General features: G+C 48.9%; 1 protein-coding gene across 4 annotated transcripts in view; it reads left to right on the top strand.

Moving 5' to 3' along the window:
* The window catches only part of NTN4 (netrin 4), a 36,328-nt gene extending 24,972 nt beyond the window's left edge, over positions 1–11,356 (top strand). For 3 of the 4 annotated variants that reach the window (XM_004937645.5, XM_046909072.1, XM_004937647.5), the window contains 5 exons: positions 2,965–3,181; positions 3,810–3,925; positions 4,833–4,901; positions 6,707–6,877; positions 9,820–11,356. In XM_004937645.5, the coding sequence (XP_004937702.3) occupies positions 2,965–3,181; positions 3,810–3,925; positions 4,833–4,901; positions 6,707–6,877; positions 9,820–9,956 (710 nt within the window). In that variant the 3' untranslated portion in view covers positions 9,957–11,356. The remainder of the gene's footprint in view (positions 1–2,964; positions 3,182–3,809; positions 3,926–4,832; positions 4,902–6,706; positions 6,878–9,819) is intronic. The other variant, XM_015283916.4, reaches the window with a different exon arrangement.
* Positions 11,357–14,489: the final 3,133 nt, after the last annotated feature.

Genomic DNA, 14,489 nt, shown 5'->3' with positions numbered 1-14,489 from the left:
TCCCAAGAATCCCTGTAGGTTGGGGACAGGGGAAGAAAGATGAATCATTGACTCTCCTGCTATTTTTGGAGAGCAAGAGCTCTCCAATCATGTTTGCATGCTTCCTTGTTTAGTAGTTGCCATGACCCCAGAAGCAGAGTGCATTGCCTACGCAGCAGCAGGTGGGTATGGAAGGAGTAGGAGCACAAGCGAAGTGACATTGCAGAAGACATAACACCAGGGGGGCAAGACCAAAGGCAGCCCACATGTAAGATTAAATCTTTCCCAAGCCAAAGCAGCACTCCAGAATAGCTCCAGGGAATGCTGTAGGCAGTGGTGATCCACCATGGGGCACACAGAATCCCTAGAACATGATGGAGACATTGCAGAGCACCTGGCTAAGCCAAATGTTCAGTTTTGCATCTGCTTGCAGGGGCCAGACATTGCCACCTCCATCCTGCTCCTGCACTGAGGTTCATCCCTGGGGCACTCCAAGTCCTCCCAGCTCCTCACAGAGCGCTTTCTCCTCTCCATCAGTTACTCTCTGCAAAGAGAAGCAGCCACGGCTGAATTGGCTTTTTTACAGACCTGGTCTCTTTACAAAAGCAGAACAGACCGCAGATCTTCATTACTTGTGTAAATAATTATTTCACTGCTGTAGTATGTACACAAGTTTGGTTTTTAGACAGCGGATATAATTGCTTTTTAAGGTCTCTATGTGTGTACAGTGAAGTCTCTTGTCTCCGTAAATGAAACATCAGATCCTCTCCCTTGATAATTGTTGCCAGAACTTATGCAAAGAATTTTTGCTTTAGAGTCTCGTTAGTAAAAAACACATTTAGATCCTGCACTTAAACCTCCTGCACTTTTTTCAGTATTCACAAACTTCAGAGCATAAAGTACTCAATCATTCTAGGGAGACAACTTTCCCTGGCAAAGATTGCTTCCATGAAAACACAGGGAGTATCTAATGCTGTCCTTGTAGAGACTGTGGTACCGTGAACACAGAAACCATTTCTCCCTGGGCTTTGAAACCCTTCCCAGATGTTCTCCTCCCTAAGACTCTTCACGGTTTCCCTATTGGGTTCCCTCTGGCTGATTTGGGGCTGCCCATGAGGGTCACGCTGGAGCCAACCCAGCACACCCAGTGTGCTGCCCGTGAACCCCCCCCTCCTCAGGGCTGCCCTGGCCAGCTGTAGGGCAGGGATGGGTTTTTCTCCCACCACAGTATTTTCCAGACCCCGCAGCAGGTTAGGGCTGTTTGTTGTAGCTCCAGCTGAACAGTGAATGGCTAATGACTGTTAAATTAAATTATGTAAGACTGATTACAGTCCTCAGCTGGAACATTTCCAAGGACCGTGCCATGGTTTGCAATAACGAGGGACAAGGGGGATGCCCAGTTACTCTTTCAGGAAGGCCACAGCACTGCCTGCTTGCTTCTGGCTCACAGCACTGTTACTGCTCAACTGCGGAGCAGCAATGAAAATTTAGAAATACCAAAGTCAAAGTAAATAAAAGAGTTGTTAAGCCATCATCTTCAAGGATTTGTTAAAGATTCTCTTAGGCGAAGAGTGTGTATGATATTTGCCTAGGAGTGAACGTGCACCAGATGGAAGACATTCTGCCATTTAAAAGAGCAATCTGATGCCTGTTACCCCCTGTCATACCTATCTGTCCTTTTCTTTATAGCCCCCACGAAGCTTCAGCATTTGAAGCAACATGGGGTTGATATATGTACGCTGGCCAATTGGTCTCCCTGGGTTCCACGCATCAGTACTGATTGAGCTGGGTTGGCTGCCATGTTAATGATACTGCTTACGAATGGAAGGGAGAGCAAACAGATGGAGTTGTGGCAGGTTTCTCCTAGTCCCAGCCCTTACTAGCAGGGTGGCCACAGTGCGTGAGCTCTGCTCTGTCCCCAAAGCTCACACTGAGACTTGTGCCTTCTGCCTGCGCCTCCAGTCAGCATCGTCTTGGCCCTCTGCCCCAGGAAGCAAGACCCGAAAGCTGAAACTCACTGTCAGTCAATGGAGAGTGGGTGGCTGTCTGGCAGTGGGTCAGGAGCAGCCGCATTTCCACATAAATGGCCCATTCTTACAACACCTCTCTGTGGCTCCAGTTAAAGCATACAGCCAGCTATGTTCTCATTTTTCATTGCCTGCAGTCCCCTGTGAGCTCGCTGCTGTGTTTTCTATATCAACTTGTGTAAATTTAATGTTTTTTTCTCACCATGAGTGTTGCTATCACCATTGGATTTTCCATTAGAGAAAGAAAAAAGAGGTAAGAGAGCATTGACTAATGTCTATAAAGCATCAGCCCTAATGGGACCAGGAGTGAAACTCAGCTGAAACTCAACCCAGATAGGACTGAGTCTCTGTCTGAGCACGGAGAGTGTCAAGTGCTTGCTGTTTCCCCTGGAGGGGCTGAGGAATGCCATAAATACTCTCCGCATCTCGGAGGAAAATGGAGCGTTTGGATACATGTGTCAGGTGTAAAACACTTCACAGGCTTCAGGAGAAAGGTATGCAGCTCTCAGTGAGCGCTGTTGAAAACTATGCTATTAAAGGTACCGGCGTTCACTGCCTGCAGCTAGTTATGCAGGTTGTGGAGAGGCTTTCTAATCTTTTAATTTTATATAATTGTATTTGTTTGGGAATGGAAAGGGCGGGGAAAATTTGGGGATTACTTTGGCAGAGATTTTGGATTCGTGGTCTTCTCTAAAAGTTGACTGTCAATATGAACTCATCCTTTCATATTTTGAAGCTGTGCTCCAGATCTGTCAAAGCCCTGAGCCCACAAGCACGTCACCAGAACAAAATTACACATATGCACAGCAGCAGGTATTTGAAGAGAAAGTCAGGTTCTGTGACACGTAATGGCTTTGCTCTTTTGTTGCCTTTGTAGTTGCAAAGTAAAAATTTTTAACCTCCCGTTAAGCCAGCGAGTCGTCGTTGCTGGAGGACTAACCCCGTGGTGTCCCCACAGCCTGCTCCTGCCACCCTCTGGGATCGGCCGCGCTCCCCCTGGGCCCCCGCACCTTCTGCGACCCCAGCACCGGTGACTGCCCCTGCAAGCCTGGCGTGGCGGGGCCGCGCTGTGACCGCTGCCTGCCCGGATACTGGGGCTTCGGCACCAGCGGCTGCCGGCCCTGCGACTGCGCCCGGAGCTGCCACCCTCTCACTGGCGATTGCCACAGCAGCAGGTGAGTTGGGGCTCCAGCTGCCCCTCAAGCCCCTGCTCCTGCCTGGTTTATGTGCCATCTGACAACACCTGTTCAGCCAAGTGATCAGTACTGACAGGGAGGGGACATTGGTGCTGTGGCTCCTTTGGGTGCCGGACGCTGGCATGGTGGCGCTGCTGGCACTTGGTGCTGGTGTGAACAGAGCAGGTGTTTTCCATACCCTTCAAAGTTTTTTCCTCTCCATGAGCAAAATAAGATCCTCAGGGAGACCTGAGCGGCCAGAAACCAGATCTAAATGGTGCTGCTGGTACAACTCAGTTTGCATTGACTGCACTGGACAGTCAAGCTCTGATTTCTAGAGGCAGCACCATGTGAATGACACCCCACTGTCTGGATCTCATAGGATGCTTTTTTACCATAGGGATAATATTTTTACCAGAGAAATCCCTGTTGCACATTCTAAACCAAAAATGGATTCATGATCCACTCTGGCAACCCTCAACCAGCTCATTTTCCAAAGTCATCCCTTTCAGCAGTGTATGTTTAACAACGAGATGTGTGGTAGAACTACTCTCCAAGGATGGGCCATGAGTTATGAGCGCTTTCTGCCAGCAACAGGAGGATGGCTGACCCTCTCCTTTTCCCCCAGCAGTGTGGATGCAAGCTGGCAGCAAGAAGTGCTGCCCTTCCAACCAACACTCAACGAGAGCAAGCCTGCCTGGGGCTGGGAGGATGAGCAGGGCTTCTCAGCTCTGCGGCACTCCGGTAGGACCACAGCCCCGCGTGCTCCCCACCACATCCCTCCCACTGAGGTGTCCTACACCAGCATGCAGCATCCTACTTTGGCATCACCTGCACTGAGGGTGCAAAGAGAACTTGCCTGGTACTCCAGCTGCAGATCCAACTGGGGAATTCCTTCTCCCCAGCCCTGCTAGGCTGGACAAGGCAGTGCTGGAGCTGCAGTGCTGCAGTGAAGCAGCCTGGCCCCACAGCACTGCACGAGCTGGAGACAGCCATGTCCTCCTGCAAAACTGCTGCACACAAACAGGCCAGGTGTAATTTCCTGCGTTTGCAGAAAGCAGCAGGATAAAAATCTTGAGGATAGGATAATTGAGTTAATTGAGGGGAAAGCTCCATCATTTGTCTGGGCAACTTAATCTGAAACGTAAATAAGTATAACATGTTATTCTTTGTTCTAAGATCACGGAAGTCATTAATCTGCCTTAACCTCGGCAGTGTTTCCTTCTAAAATTGTGCCTGGGACATTACAGTGTGGAAAATACCACAGGAAAAGACATGCATGTTATTTGCATCCTGAGGCCACATAATAAGGCCTTTGTTTCCCTGCTCTTCAAATTGTAAACAAGGAATAATTGCCATCAGACCAAGGCTATGTTCAGCCCAGATCTGAGAACAGGGCATGTTGAGTGGGTTGTGGACCACATAAAAACCCCTAGCAGATCCCAGTGATGCATCCAAATCCCTCTTATAGCATGGAGGTTGGGACCATGAGGCAGCAGCCACCTCCAGCGTGCCCTTTCCCCCCACCCAGGGCCACATAACTCTCCTGGATGGTGGCAGAGATTTCTGCTCTCCCAAACCCCAGGGTCTCTGCAAAGATCCCCACTGGGAAGTACAGTCCACATCCATTTGCTTTGTTTTCTTCCCACAGGTAAATGCGAGTGTAAGGAGCAAGTTTTGGGCAACTCCAAGGTCTTCTGTGGGATGAAGTATACCTATGGTGAGTTGTGGAGGTGTATAAGGAGGTTCTACAGGAGTATAGTGCTGAGCAACCCTTTCTCTGCAGCTTGCCAGAGGGGAGCAGCACTCTGGAAGCTAACTGCAGTGTTCAGACACTGATGATGCTGTCACTGAATGGAGGATAATGAAGACCCCAGGCCTCTATGTCCCCATACACTTCTGCATGTTCTCAGCAATGGAGCGTGCCAGCCCTGCAAACTCTTGGACTACTTAGTCTGGGGACAGATCTTGTCCCCTCCAAAAGCATGTAGATATCTTGGTGCCTAGTCATGCTGGGTGAAGCATCTTGTTTATCTTGCTACCAAAGTGCACTTGTGCTGAAATCATGGGTATGCAAGAGCTGTAAGTGCCCTGAGAGGCTCTCTAGATCCAAGACAAAGTAAAAGGCACTGATACTGAAAACAAGTCACTGAATAGTCATTGATAAGTCACTCTTACCAAATATGAATTACACTGAGTGGGAGGAGGGACAGTGATCACCACCGAAGACATTATATGAAAAAAAATGGCACTGGCAGCCACCGGGAGCTTTGCTATGTTAGCAAAGCTGAGCTGTTGCAGTGGGGTGATGTATATTGCCTATGTAGGCATAGGACGTTGGATTTCAGTGATTGAGAGGAGATATCTTGTTTCCCAAGACCTCTCCGGTCTGTTCTAGCAAAGCACCTCCTTTGTACCGCTGTAGAGCAAGGACTGCTTTGTGCAGCACTCCCTCCCATCATAGCTTTCCGGAGGTTTCTTGCACCTGTTTCATCTTGCACTAAAGCTGAAAACGAGCAGGGAGATAATCCATACTGCGGCACTCTGCGGAGCAGCCCACAAAGGGAAGTTCAAGGGGCCGCCAGTTGTTGAAATATAGCCCTGGCTTAGTGATGTTAGAAAAAATCTGATTTTGCTTTGCTTTGCTTTCTGGCTGCGATAGTCACTGTGTTTAATCTTGCAAAAGATAAGAAATAATAATCATTTTTTAAAAGCACAAAAAAGCCAAGTTCGTAAATCTTATCTAAAGTGCACTTAGGCTTGCTGCCCTTTCATCACTCAACATGCAAGGTGTCAGCTCAGCTGGAGACAGATGAATTATGGGGCTCATCATGAGTCCTGTAGAAAGAAAGGTTTCCCTGTGCTTCATAATGTGCAGTGCTGAATAAAGCACCAGTTGGGACATCAGCATGGTCTGGAGGTGACTGGTGCGTGGGACCTGGGCCCTGACACTTTGCTGTGTGGGGGCTACCAACAGACACATGGTGTCCCCCTTCTAACTCCATCCTACACAGGAAGCTATGTGGTTGGGGTTTGCCTGTGGGTATCTGTGAGCTCAAGGTTGCCTCAGTCCTCACCAACATCTCAGTCTCTGCCACTGTTTTGACGTGGCAGTTCTGCAAAGGGGGAGGACCAGGGCAGGATGGGGACAGCACTACCAGCTGCCAAGCCCTGCAAAGCCTCAATACTCATCCCCAAAATCAGGGCTTTCCTCTTGATTTCCAAAAGTGCTTAAGAAGCAGAAGTCTTTGTTGAGCTCTGAGGGAAAATGTGGCCTTTGGAAGTTTTGAAGCTGAGGTCACGGGACCTGTCCTGCTGCCTGTGTGGCAAGCCCAAGTACTGTGGCCCAACCAGCTGGTAGTGTCCTTGCCCACAGGTGTTGCGACCCAGCTGTTCCCCCTGCAGCTGTGCTCCCCAGCAAGAAGCACTGGGCTAACTCCAGTGTAAAGAAATCATTGCTCTCACTGTTTCACCCAGACTTTAAATAGTTTATGCATTCCTGGTTTTTAATTCATGTCTTCCCAGTGATAAAGACAAAGATCTTGTCAGCTCATGACAAGGGCTCCCATGCAGAAGTCAACGTGAAGATCAAGAAAGTCTTGAAGTCTACAAAGCTGAAGATTCTGCGGGGTAAGAGGACGCTCTACCCCGAGTCCTGGACTAACAGAGGCTGCACCTGTCCAATCCTCAATCCTGGTAGGTTTGACTCCCTGGGAGGTGCAACCCCCTCCATATTCCCACAGATTTCATCCCCACCTTTTCATCCCCTCATGCCGATGAGTTTAAGCTACAGCCCAACGTTGATTAAATTATTGGCATCTACATCGTTTGGGCCCCAGCATCAATATCCAATTTCAATTTTGTAGATAAAAATATGGTTCATTCTGTAGACTTTTGAACGTAATTGCTCTTCATGAAGTATAGTAACAGCACTTTAGCTTTATTAGGATAGCTGTGTTCCCACAGGGAGTTAGATGCATATTGTGCCATGATTATGTGACATACCTTTTCAAAACTAATGCTAATTTGAATCCATAAAAGCACGTTAAAATCTAATCTTAGGCAAGATATTGTACTGAAGATAGAATCTAATCACAAGGGAAGGTCAACTTGCAGAGTAACATTAATTCACATCTTCAGCTTTCAGAAGAGCCTCCCTTATGCTGTGTGAGGGAAGCTTTGGCTTCAAAGTTTTTCCTCATCTTTCGTTGAAATGAAGTGTAATCAGTGCTGGGTAAACAGTGCATGTAGTATCCATTAGGAACAGGGAAACGCATACTCCAGGTTTTCTTCAACAGAGCAAAACTAAGATCCAGTTGACACACCTTTCTTTCCAACTCCAAGATAAACCAAGAGTTACCACCTAATTTGGATAAAAGAATTTCTTTCTGTGTAAGGTGCATACTTCACCTGGAAATCACTGATCGAAGCATTGACTTTGGTGCTGAGACTTATTCTACATGTGCATCTTTGGGACCTTCCTTCAGGGGGAAGGGGCTGTCTGCTAGGCTGGGTCATGCAGGAGGGTTATTCATTTATGAGGTATTTGCAGTCTTCTTTCATGTCCACCGAAGTGACTGCGTTTGGCTTTGAAGGCAGTCTGCCCTGATAGTACAGCTGCAGTCAGGAGGTCTTCTCAGTGCAAGGGTCAGATGGATCAGCAGCACTGGGCAGGACTTCACTGTTTGAGCACAGCAAGACTTTGGATAGTGGTAAAACACCATAAATCTGTAATGAAATACGTACTGCTATTTTAATTTTCCGAATGCAAAGCAAATGCACGCAACAGAGCTCAGATATGGCTGCCTTAACACAAACCTGGGGGAAAGCTAGAGAAACTGTCAGAGACCAACTGCACATGGCAGCCCCACACCTGACACCCAGTCCTGGGACACCATAAGCTTCAGGGGAGCTTCCCTGGTTTCTCCACCAGAGAATAGCGCGGCGAACACATAACCCATTAAGGTCACAGCCACTTGGATGTCAGCAGAGCAGTGGAGGTGCAGTTGTTGGAATCCCATCAGTATAAATTCATTTCAGCTTTCATATTGAAAAGCATCTGTGAAGCTGGGGGAATCTCTTGGTCCTGGGGGGAAGCTTGAAAACATCAACTGAGCGCACCTTAAAGAACGGATCACTTCAAAGGGGAAAAAAAAGCAATCCCAAATATTTTTTTTAAACCTCATTTTCTTTAGCTACCACATTCATTTCTGGATAGTTGGCAATAGCATAAGAGCAAAGTTAGCCCTCTCTCAGAGTGAGAGCTTATGACCTCCAGATGAATAAACCACCAACAGCAGGATAGAAAGCCAAGCTGACATAAAATAATTTCTTGACATACAGCTGTAATGGAAATCACATCTCCAAAAAACGTAGGGGAGATGAAAGATAGAAGTAGAAGAAAGCAAAACATATTTTTACTCTGTTTCACAGTGCTGAAGTGACACCAAATGGAGGGTAAGCTTGTAAAAGTTCTGGCAAAAAATAGAACCTCTGCACATCTATCAGATCTCCACAGGCTGCTTCCAGATGATAGATGTGCCGAGGGTCCCATAAGGGAGCAGGCTGGCCTTTGGGGAGCACAGAGGGAGATTGTGATGTCTTGGCCATCTGCAGGAAGCAGTAGCCCTTCCTAACCTCAGTGCTGTCCCTCACACATGCACAAGAGGAGCTCTCTTTGCTAGCAGTGCAGGCAAAACTTGCAGCCTCCAGTCCGGCTTGTGGCATCTCTGTTGTATGTTTTGTCTTTTCAGTTCTGCAAAGTCAGACTGAAAATCTGGAAAGATGAATGTTCCTCTAGAAAGAGAATCAGCAGCCGAAGCAATAGTAGCTTTCCCTCTGAGAGTGTGGGTCACATTTTTCTCTTGAGAGAGAGATTTAAGAGCCCTTAAGAAGTGATGTTTACAGCAGCAGGATTGACACAGCCAAAATGAAGGTCTTGCAAAGGCTGCTCCTGCCATGCAAATTTCCTGTGTTTACTTGGCAGAAGAGAGGATGTGTGTGCCCAGAAGCTCAGATGAAGCAGATAACAAATTGTATTGAATTAAAGAAAAACACACTTAACCTTTAACTAGGGGACACTGTCCCCTCGCCACCCTTTATTCTGAGCAGCAAAACAAAAACCCAAGAAAACATGAGCAGAGTGCCTGCTGCGCCCAGTGGAGGGGCTGGGAGTCCCTGCGTGGCTCTGGGATCCCTGTGAGTTATGCCCCAGAGTCAGGAGCAGCTTTCCACCCCAGTGCTGCAGGTGAGGAGGGCTCTGAGCCTCTCCAGGTGCTCATCCTTCCAGCACAGCAAGGGAGAGGCTGGAGCCCACAGGACTGCGGGGGCTTTGTGTCCCCAGGGATGAGCACAGGCAGCACAGTGTCCCAGAGCAGCTGCCCTCCCACTCTGCTGATCTCTGCCTGAGCCTTGGCTTCTGCATGTCAGAAAGGCAGGAGGCAGTTCAGGCACCCTGAGTCAAAATCTCAACTGCTTCTGTGATAACCCTGGTAGTATTGTGCCTGGCTACCCTCATATTCTTCTCCTTTATATGCATGTTCCAAAGAACTGCTACCTAAATTGCACTCAGGTAGTGTTAATCGCCCTTCCCCCAAACACAGTGCTGTGCAGATCCTGACTGCTTTGCTGGTTTGCAGGCTTGGAATACCTGGTGGCAGGACACGAGGATGTCCGGACGGGCAGGCTCATCGTCAACATGAAAAGCTTTGTCCACCAGTGGAAGTCGGCCCTTGGGAGAAAGGTCCTGGAGATTTTAAAAAGAGACTGCAACTAGACACATGCGGCCACCTAGGGCATTTCTTCATGCACAGAATGCAAGAGCCTTCACAGAGAGAAGGCCTCGAGGATGAAAACTGGAACATAAGAAAATAGCGCCAAAGCGTGTAGCGAGGCATTACAATTTGTAGGCGCTGACTGATTTAACCCTTCCTGGCCAATGCCCATTCACTCGCCTGTAGCTTCCTTGCAAGGCACTCCCTGAGCCCAGGTTTTGTTGCGTTGAGGGGAAGAGAAGGAAGGGCGACCCTTGGTTTGGCCCCAGATGAGAGGTGACGAGCCGCTGCCAGTGCCACCAGGATGGATCTGGGGTCACTTCCAGGGGCTCCAAGAAGATGCTGCAGAGCAGCAGGAGCACGTGGCTGAGAGTCGGGTGCTGCTGCCCTTCACCCCACCATGCTGTGGGGGATTTTGGGGCTCAGCTCCCTGCCTGTGCTCTCGAGGGTGGACTTGTTGGGTGATGCGAGTTCCTCTGCCCTCATGCACATGTGGTGGATGCCGGTTCTCTGCCACACTGCAGAGAAGAGCTGGCTCCGTGGGGCGCAGTGTCTCTGAGCTTTTGTCCTTGAAGTGTTAAGATATGAACCCAGCCTCCTGTAAATATTTCATTGTATAAAGCACTTTACTACCTGCCACTCCGCGGTGTGGAAGGACAGATTGTGTTTGGGAAAGAAGAGGTTGAAGGTGGCACATGGAAAACCTTCCTGAAACAGAAGCACTCCTGAAGACGCACGGCATAAAGGGAAGGGCCAGCCTGGCATGGCCACTCGGAGCATCCCGGGGTGCAGTCTGAGGGATAGAAAGCATTTGCACTGAAGTCCCAGCTTCAGACCAGTGCTTGGGCTCCGTGGGCAGGACTTGGCAGCCAGTACAAAAAGAAGAGACTTCGGAATGAAAATGCAATCGCCAGCGTAGGAGACTGCCCACAGGAAAAGTGGATCTGAAGGATGGAAAGGACTGCCATTCCCATATCCCCACCCAGTGATTCACGATGGGCCTGGAGTTTATTTTATTTTTATGTTAGTATTTAAAACTGAACGCTCGATTTGTTTTCTTCTGTGATATTGTTTGCAATATATATGGCCACTACACTTCCACATTAACTCCCATATGGAATATAGCACAGTTTACTGCAGTTTTCAGCACTAAAGTATATCTTTTCTGTAAAGCGTCTTTGAAGCACATTGCATAGTTAGTATCTTTTGCTCATGAGTATGAGAGGAAAGAAAAGGCAGACATGCAACATCGTAAGAACCACAAGCCTACCAATATGCTTTACATATGTATTTTTCTTTCAAAGTCCTGTGGACTCAAAAAAAAAAAAAAACCCCAAAAAGATACTATTTTGGTAATTTGTTTTTATATCTCATGTATGTAATAAATATATTATGATTTCAACATTCCAGCAGTGTGATCTTCTTGCCTGCTCTGAAGAGCGTATTAAGGGCGAGGAGAGGCTGCTGCAGGGAGGTAACATTCACCGTATGGGAAAAGGCCAAAGCACAGGGATGGCTCACAGAAATCCAGCTTGGTTTGTCTGGGGGCTCTTCTCAAACAAAGGGGAGTTGCTCTTCTTGAAGCTGGCCAGATCCTTGCATCCATACAAACCCGGTGGCTGAGTTGCAGAGCGGTAACAGATAAACAGCAAGTCAGGAACAGCTGAAATGAGGCTCACTGCCTATGCGGAAACTGTAAAGGAAAATAAAAGCTGTGGGAAGTGAACGCTGTGGCGAAAGATGTACAAGAGCACCACAGAGTGAAACCAGGCATCAGAAAAGATGAACGAGAAGGCAAAGGCTTCTTCAGAGATGGGGCTGCTGGAGGCTTGACTTGTGGATGTGGACTCTGAAGCTGGCTGAGGCAGTCTGTAGTCACAGCTCCTGTGCCCCGCAGTGTGAAGTCTGGCATGCAGTCTGATATCACACCTTCCTTGCTCCCACCTTGAGTGTAAGCAGCACTGATAAAGAGAAGAGCTGCTGATGCAGGCAGAGCTGGTAGTTTCCCAGAGCAGAGCAGGGAGAGCAGAGTAGGGGGAGCTGAGAAGGGGAACATCCAGCCTTACCAACACGTTTACAGGTTTTCAGCCCCTTCGTCCTATGAACTCAAATCCCATACTGAGGATTTATACGGCCAGACATAAACTAAACAATCTGCCATCACTGATGCCTGCGGAACAAAGCAAGATGAGTCACTCAGATTTGCCCATTGGTTTTCACTAGCCTGAAGCTTGGTGCCTGGGGGAGACTTAGGGCTTGGAGGAGATGAGATCCCCTCAGCTCCCACCTCCTCGACACCTCCCAGCCCAAGTCCTGGCAGGCTGCAGAGCTGGTGTCCCCTCCTCCCACTGCCAGGGCCACACAGGTTTGAGGCTGAGTTGATAACAGGTATGCGGGGCCCATCCCCACCAGCCGTCACTCACTGCAGAGCAATGTGTTCCTCTAGCCTTGGTGGAAAGTTCCAGGCATGTTTAATATAGATGTGCCACCAGGCTGAGTCTTTCGGGAAGTGACCATGCTGCTGAACGTGCCTGGACATCTGGTACTACCAGGCTGCAGAAATGGAAAGTCAGGCTTTCGGGTTACGGGTAAACACAACAGCTCTGGAACAAATAGTTGCAGTGCTGTTGTTGTTGTTGTTTTCTTAAACCTTTATTTTTAGTTCTTGTATTGACTTCAGTATCCACAGCGTAGAGAATAAATATCTCAAAAATGTCCGGTGGCTGCTGCCCCAGCGTCCATAGGAGCACTGTCTCTGATACAGCAGGAGGAGATCAGCTGTTCCTGATCCTTCTGGGCCCATGTGTTGATTTTCCAATGACGGTGTTTCCAAAGCCCCTGCCCAGGGGTTACCACTCTTTTCCCACACATTCATCACAGAAACATTACGAGTGCCTCTGTTTTTTGCCACAAGGGAGGGCAGTGAGGCCTCAGCAAGCTCACAGGCTGGGAAATACACTATATATGGAAAAATTCTTGGCTTTTTAAAAGTGTTAGCATGGTTGAGAGGCTGAAGCCCCATTGATGCGCTTTGCCATGCCCAAGTTCTGTTCCCTGTCACACGACCTGCAGTTCAGGGCATCCCCAGGCTCTGCCCAGGCACATTCTGAGAAGTAATATGGACATACAAGAAGCTCCCCAGGCTGCTGAGGTCTGGCTGGGGGTAAAGGTGTGGGTGCAGTGCGTGCTGTGCATACCCCCAGAACACCTCTCTGCTGCATTTCCCGGATGTGTTTTCTCTGCTCACGTCTCTGAGCTCCCCAGCCTGGGCAGGCAGCTTACACTGCCAGCATTTCTTCCTTTGGTTCTTTGCTCTGTTCTTTCAGTGCTGTGCACGGACTTCATATGCACTCACTGAGCACAAGACCTGTATTTTAACTTATCTGGAAAACAGCTGGGAGAAGGCCCTTGGTTTTGTATGAAAATTGGTGAGAAGAATGAAATTACTTCCTAAAACATGAGCAGTGTTTCCCTCCACTGATGTACCGTGGGCATGGATGTGCACTGCTTTCAGCAGGTGTAAAATCCAGTGCAGCCCCAGGCTTGAGACACATGCTGAGGTTCTGGAACAAAGGAGAGAGAGATTAGAATCAAGCATCCATAAGGCTGACAATAACCTCTGAGGACAGAATCTTTCATCACTGTATTTCTTATGCCCAATTTATACGTCTTCTCTGCCTGGTTCAGTAGAAGTTAGGTTTAACTTTATAACCTTACAGTGTACAGCTGCAGAAGCACAACTGCTTTCTGTCTCTGCTACTCTAGGAGCTGGCTCTCCTTCATTCACATCAGGTGCAACTTGTGTTTGGACCTTGGGTGCTTGTACGGCCTCCACGTAGTCACATCCATAACCTTTACCTGGGCCTTCCTGTGTAACACCTGTAGAAGTCAAGGAAGCCGTTACAGGTACACAGGGAGTGGAGCTTTGCCCCACTGACGTGCGGGTGGCAGGTGCCTGCTGTACAAGGATCCCCTGTTCCGTACGTACAGAGAGCCCCAGGAGCACCCAGGGGTGTTACAGCTGCCCAGCTCCCCTACAGGGGCAGCTCTGCATGCCAGAAGGCACACAGGTACTTCAGTCATTCAAAAGTGCCACTGGGGGTGCTCAGAAAGCCGAGCAGGAGCTGCCCAGCACCACAGCCCGTCACTCCAGAGGCAGGAGGAAGGACACAACAACAAGACAGAAGCCAAGTTATGCAGCTGAGAGGACAACGATATTTTCCTGGTCACGGTGGGTGACCGGCAGAAACGCAGGAATACAGCATAAATACCACTCACTGTGACACTGAGGCAACCGCCCACAGCTCAGTGCTGCTCTCTCCCATTTTGGGGAGCCAACCCCCTGGTGCACAGGGGCTGCTCCCTGCCAGCAGGAGGGTGGCGCTGCCAGTCCTGCTTGGCCGTAAGCAGGATGCCCGGCCTGGTCGATACAGATGAGATGGACATCTCTGGGCAAGACAAGGCTGGGCCCGCCACCACCGCACCGCCTTCTGTTGGCCGAGTCTGTTCCTTTGGCCTCGTTCTGTGCTGGTGAC

This window comes from Gallus gallus, chromosome 1 (genome assembly GCF_016699485.2).
Source record: "Gallus gallus isolate bGalGal1 chromosome 1, bGalGal1.mat.broiler.GRCg7b, whole genome shotgun sequence".
NCBI lineage: Eukaryota > Metazoa > Chordata > Aves > Galliformes > Phasianidae > Gallus > Gallus gallus.
The sequence above is the reverse complement of the archived record's forward strand: the minus strand, read 5'-3'. Positions and strand labels throughout refer to the sequence as shown.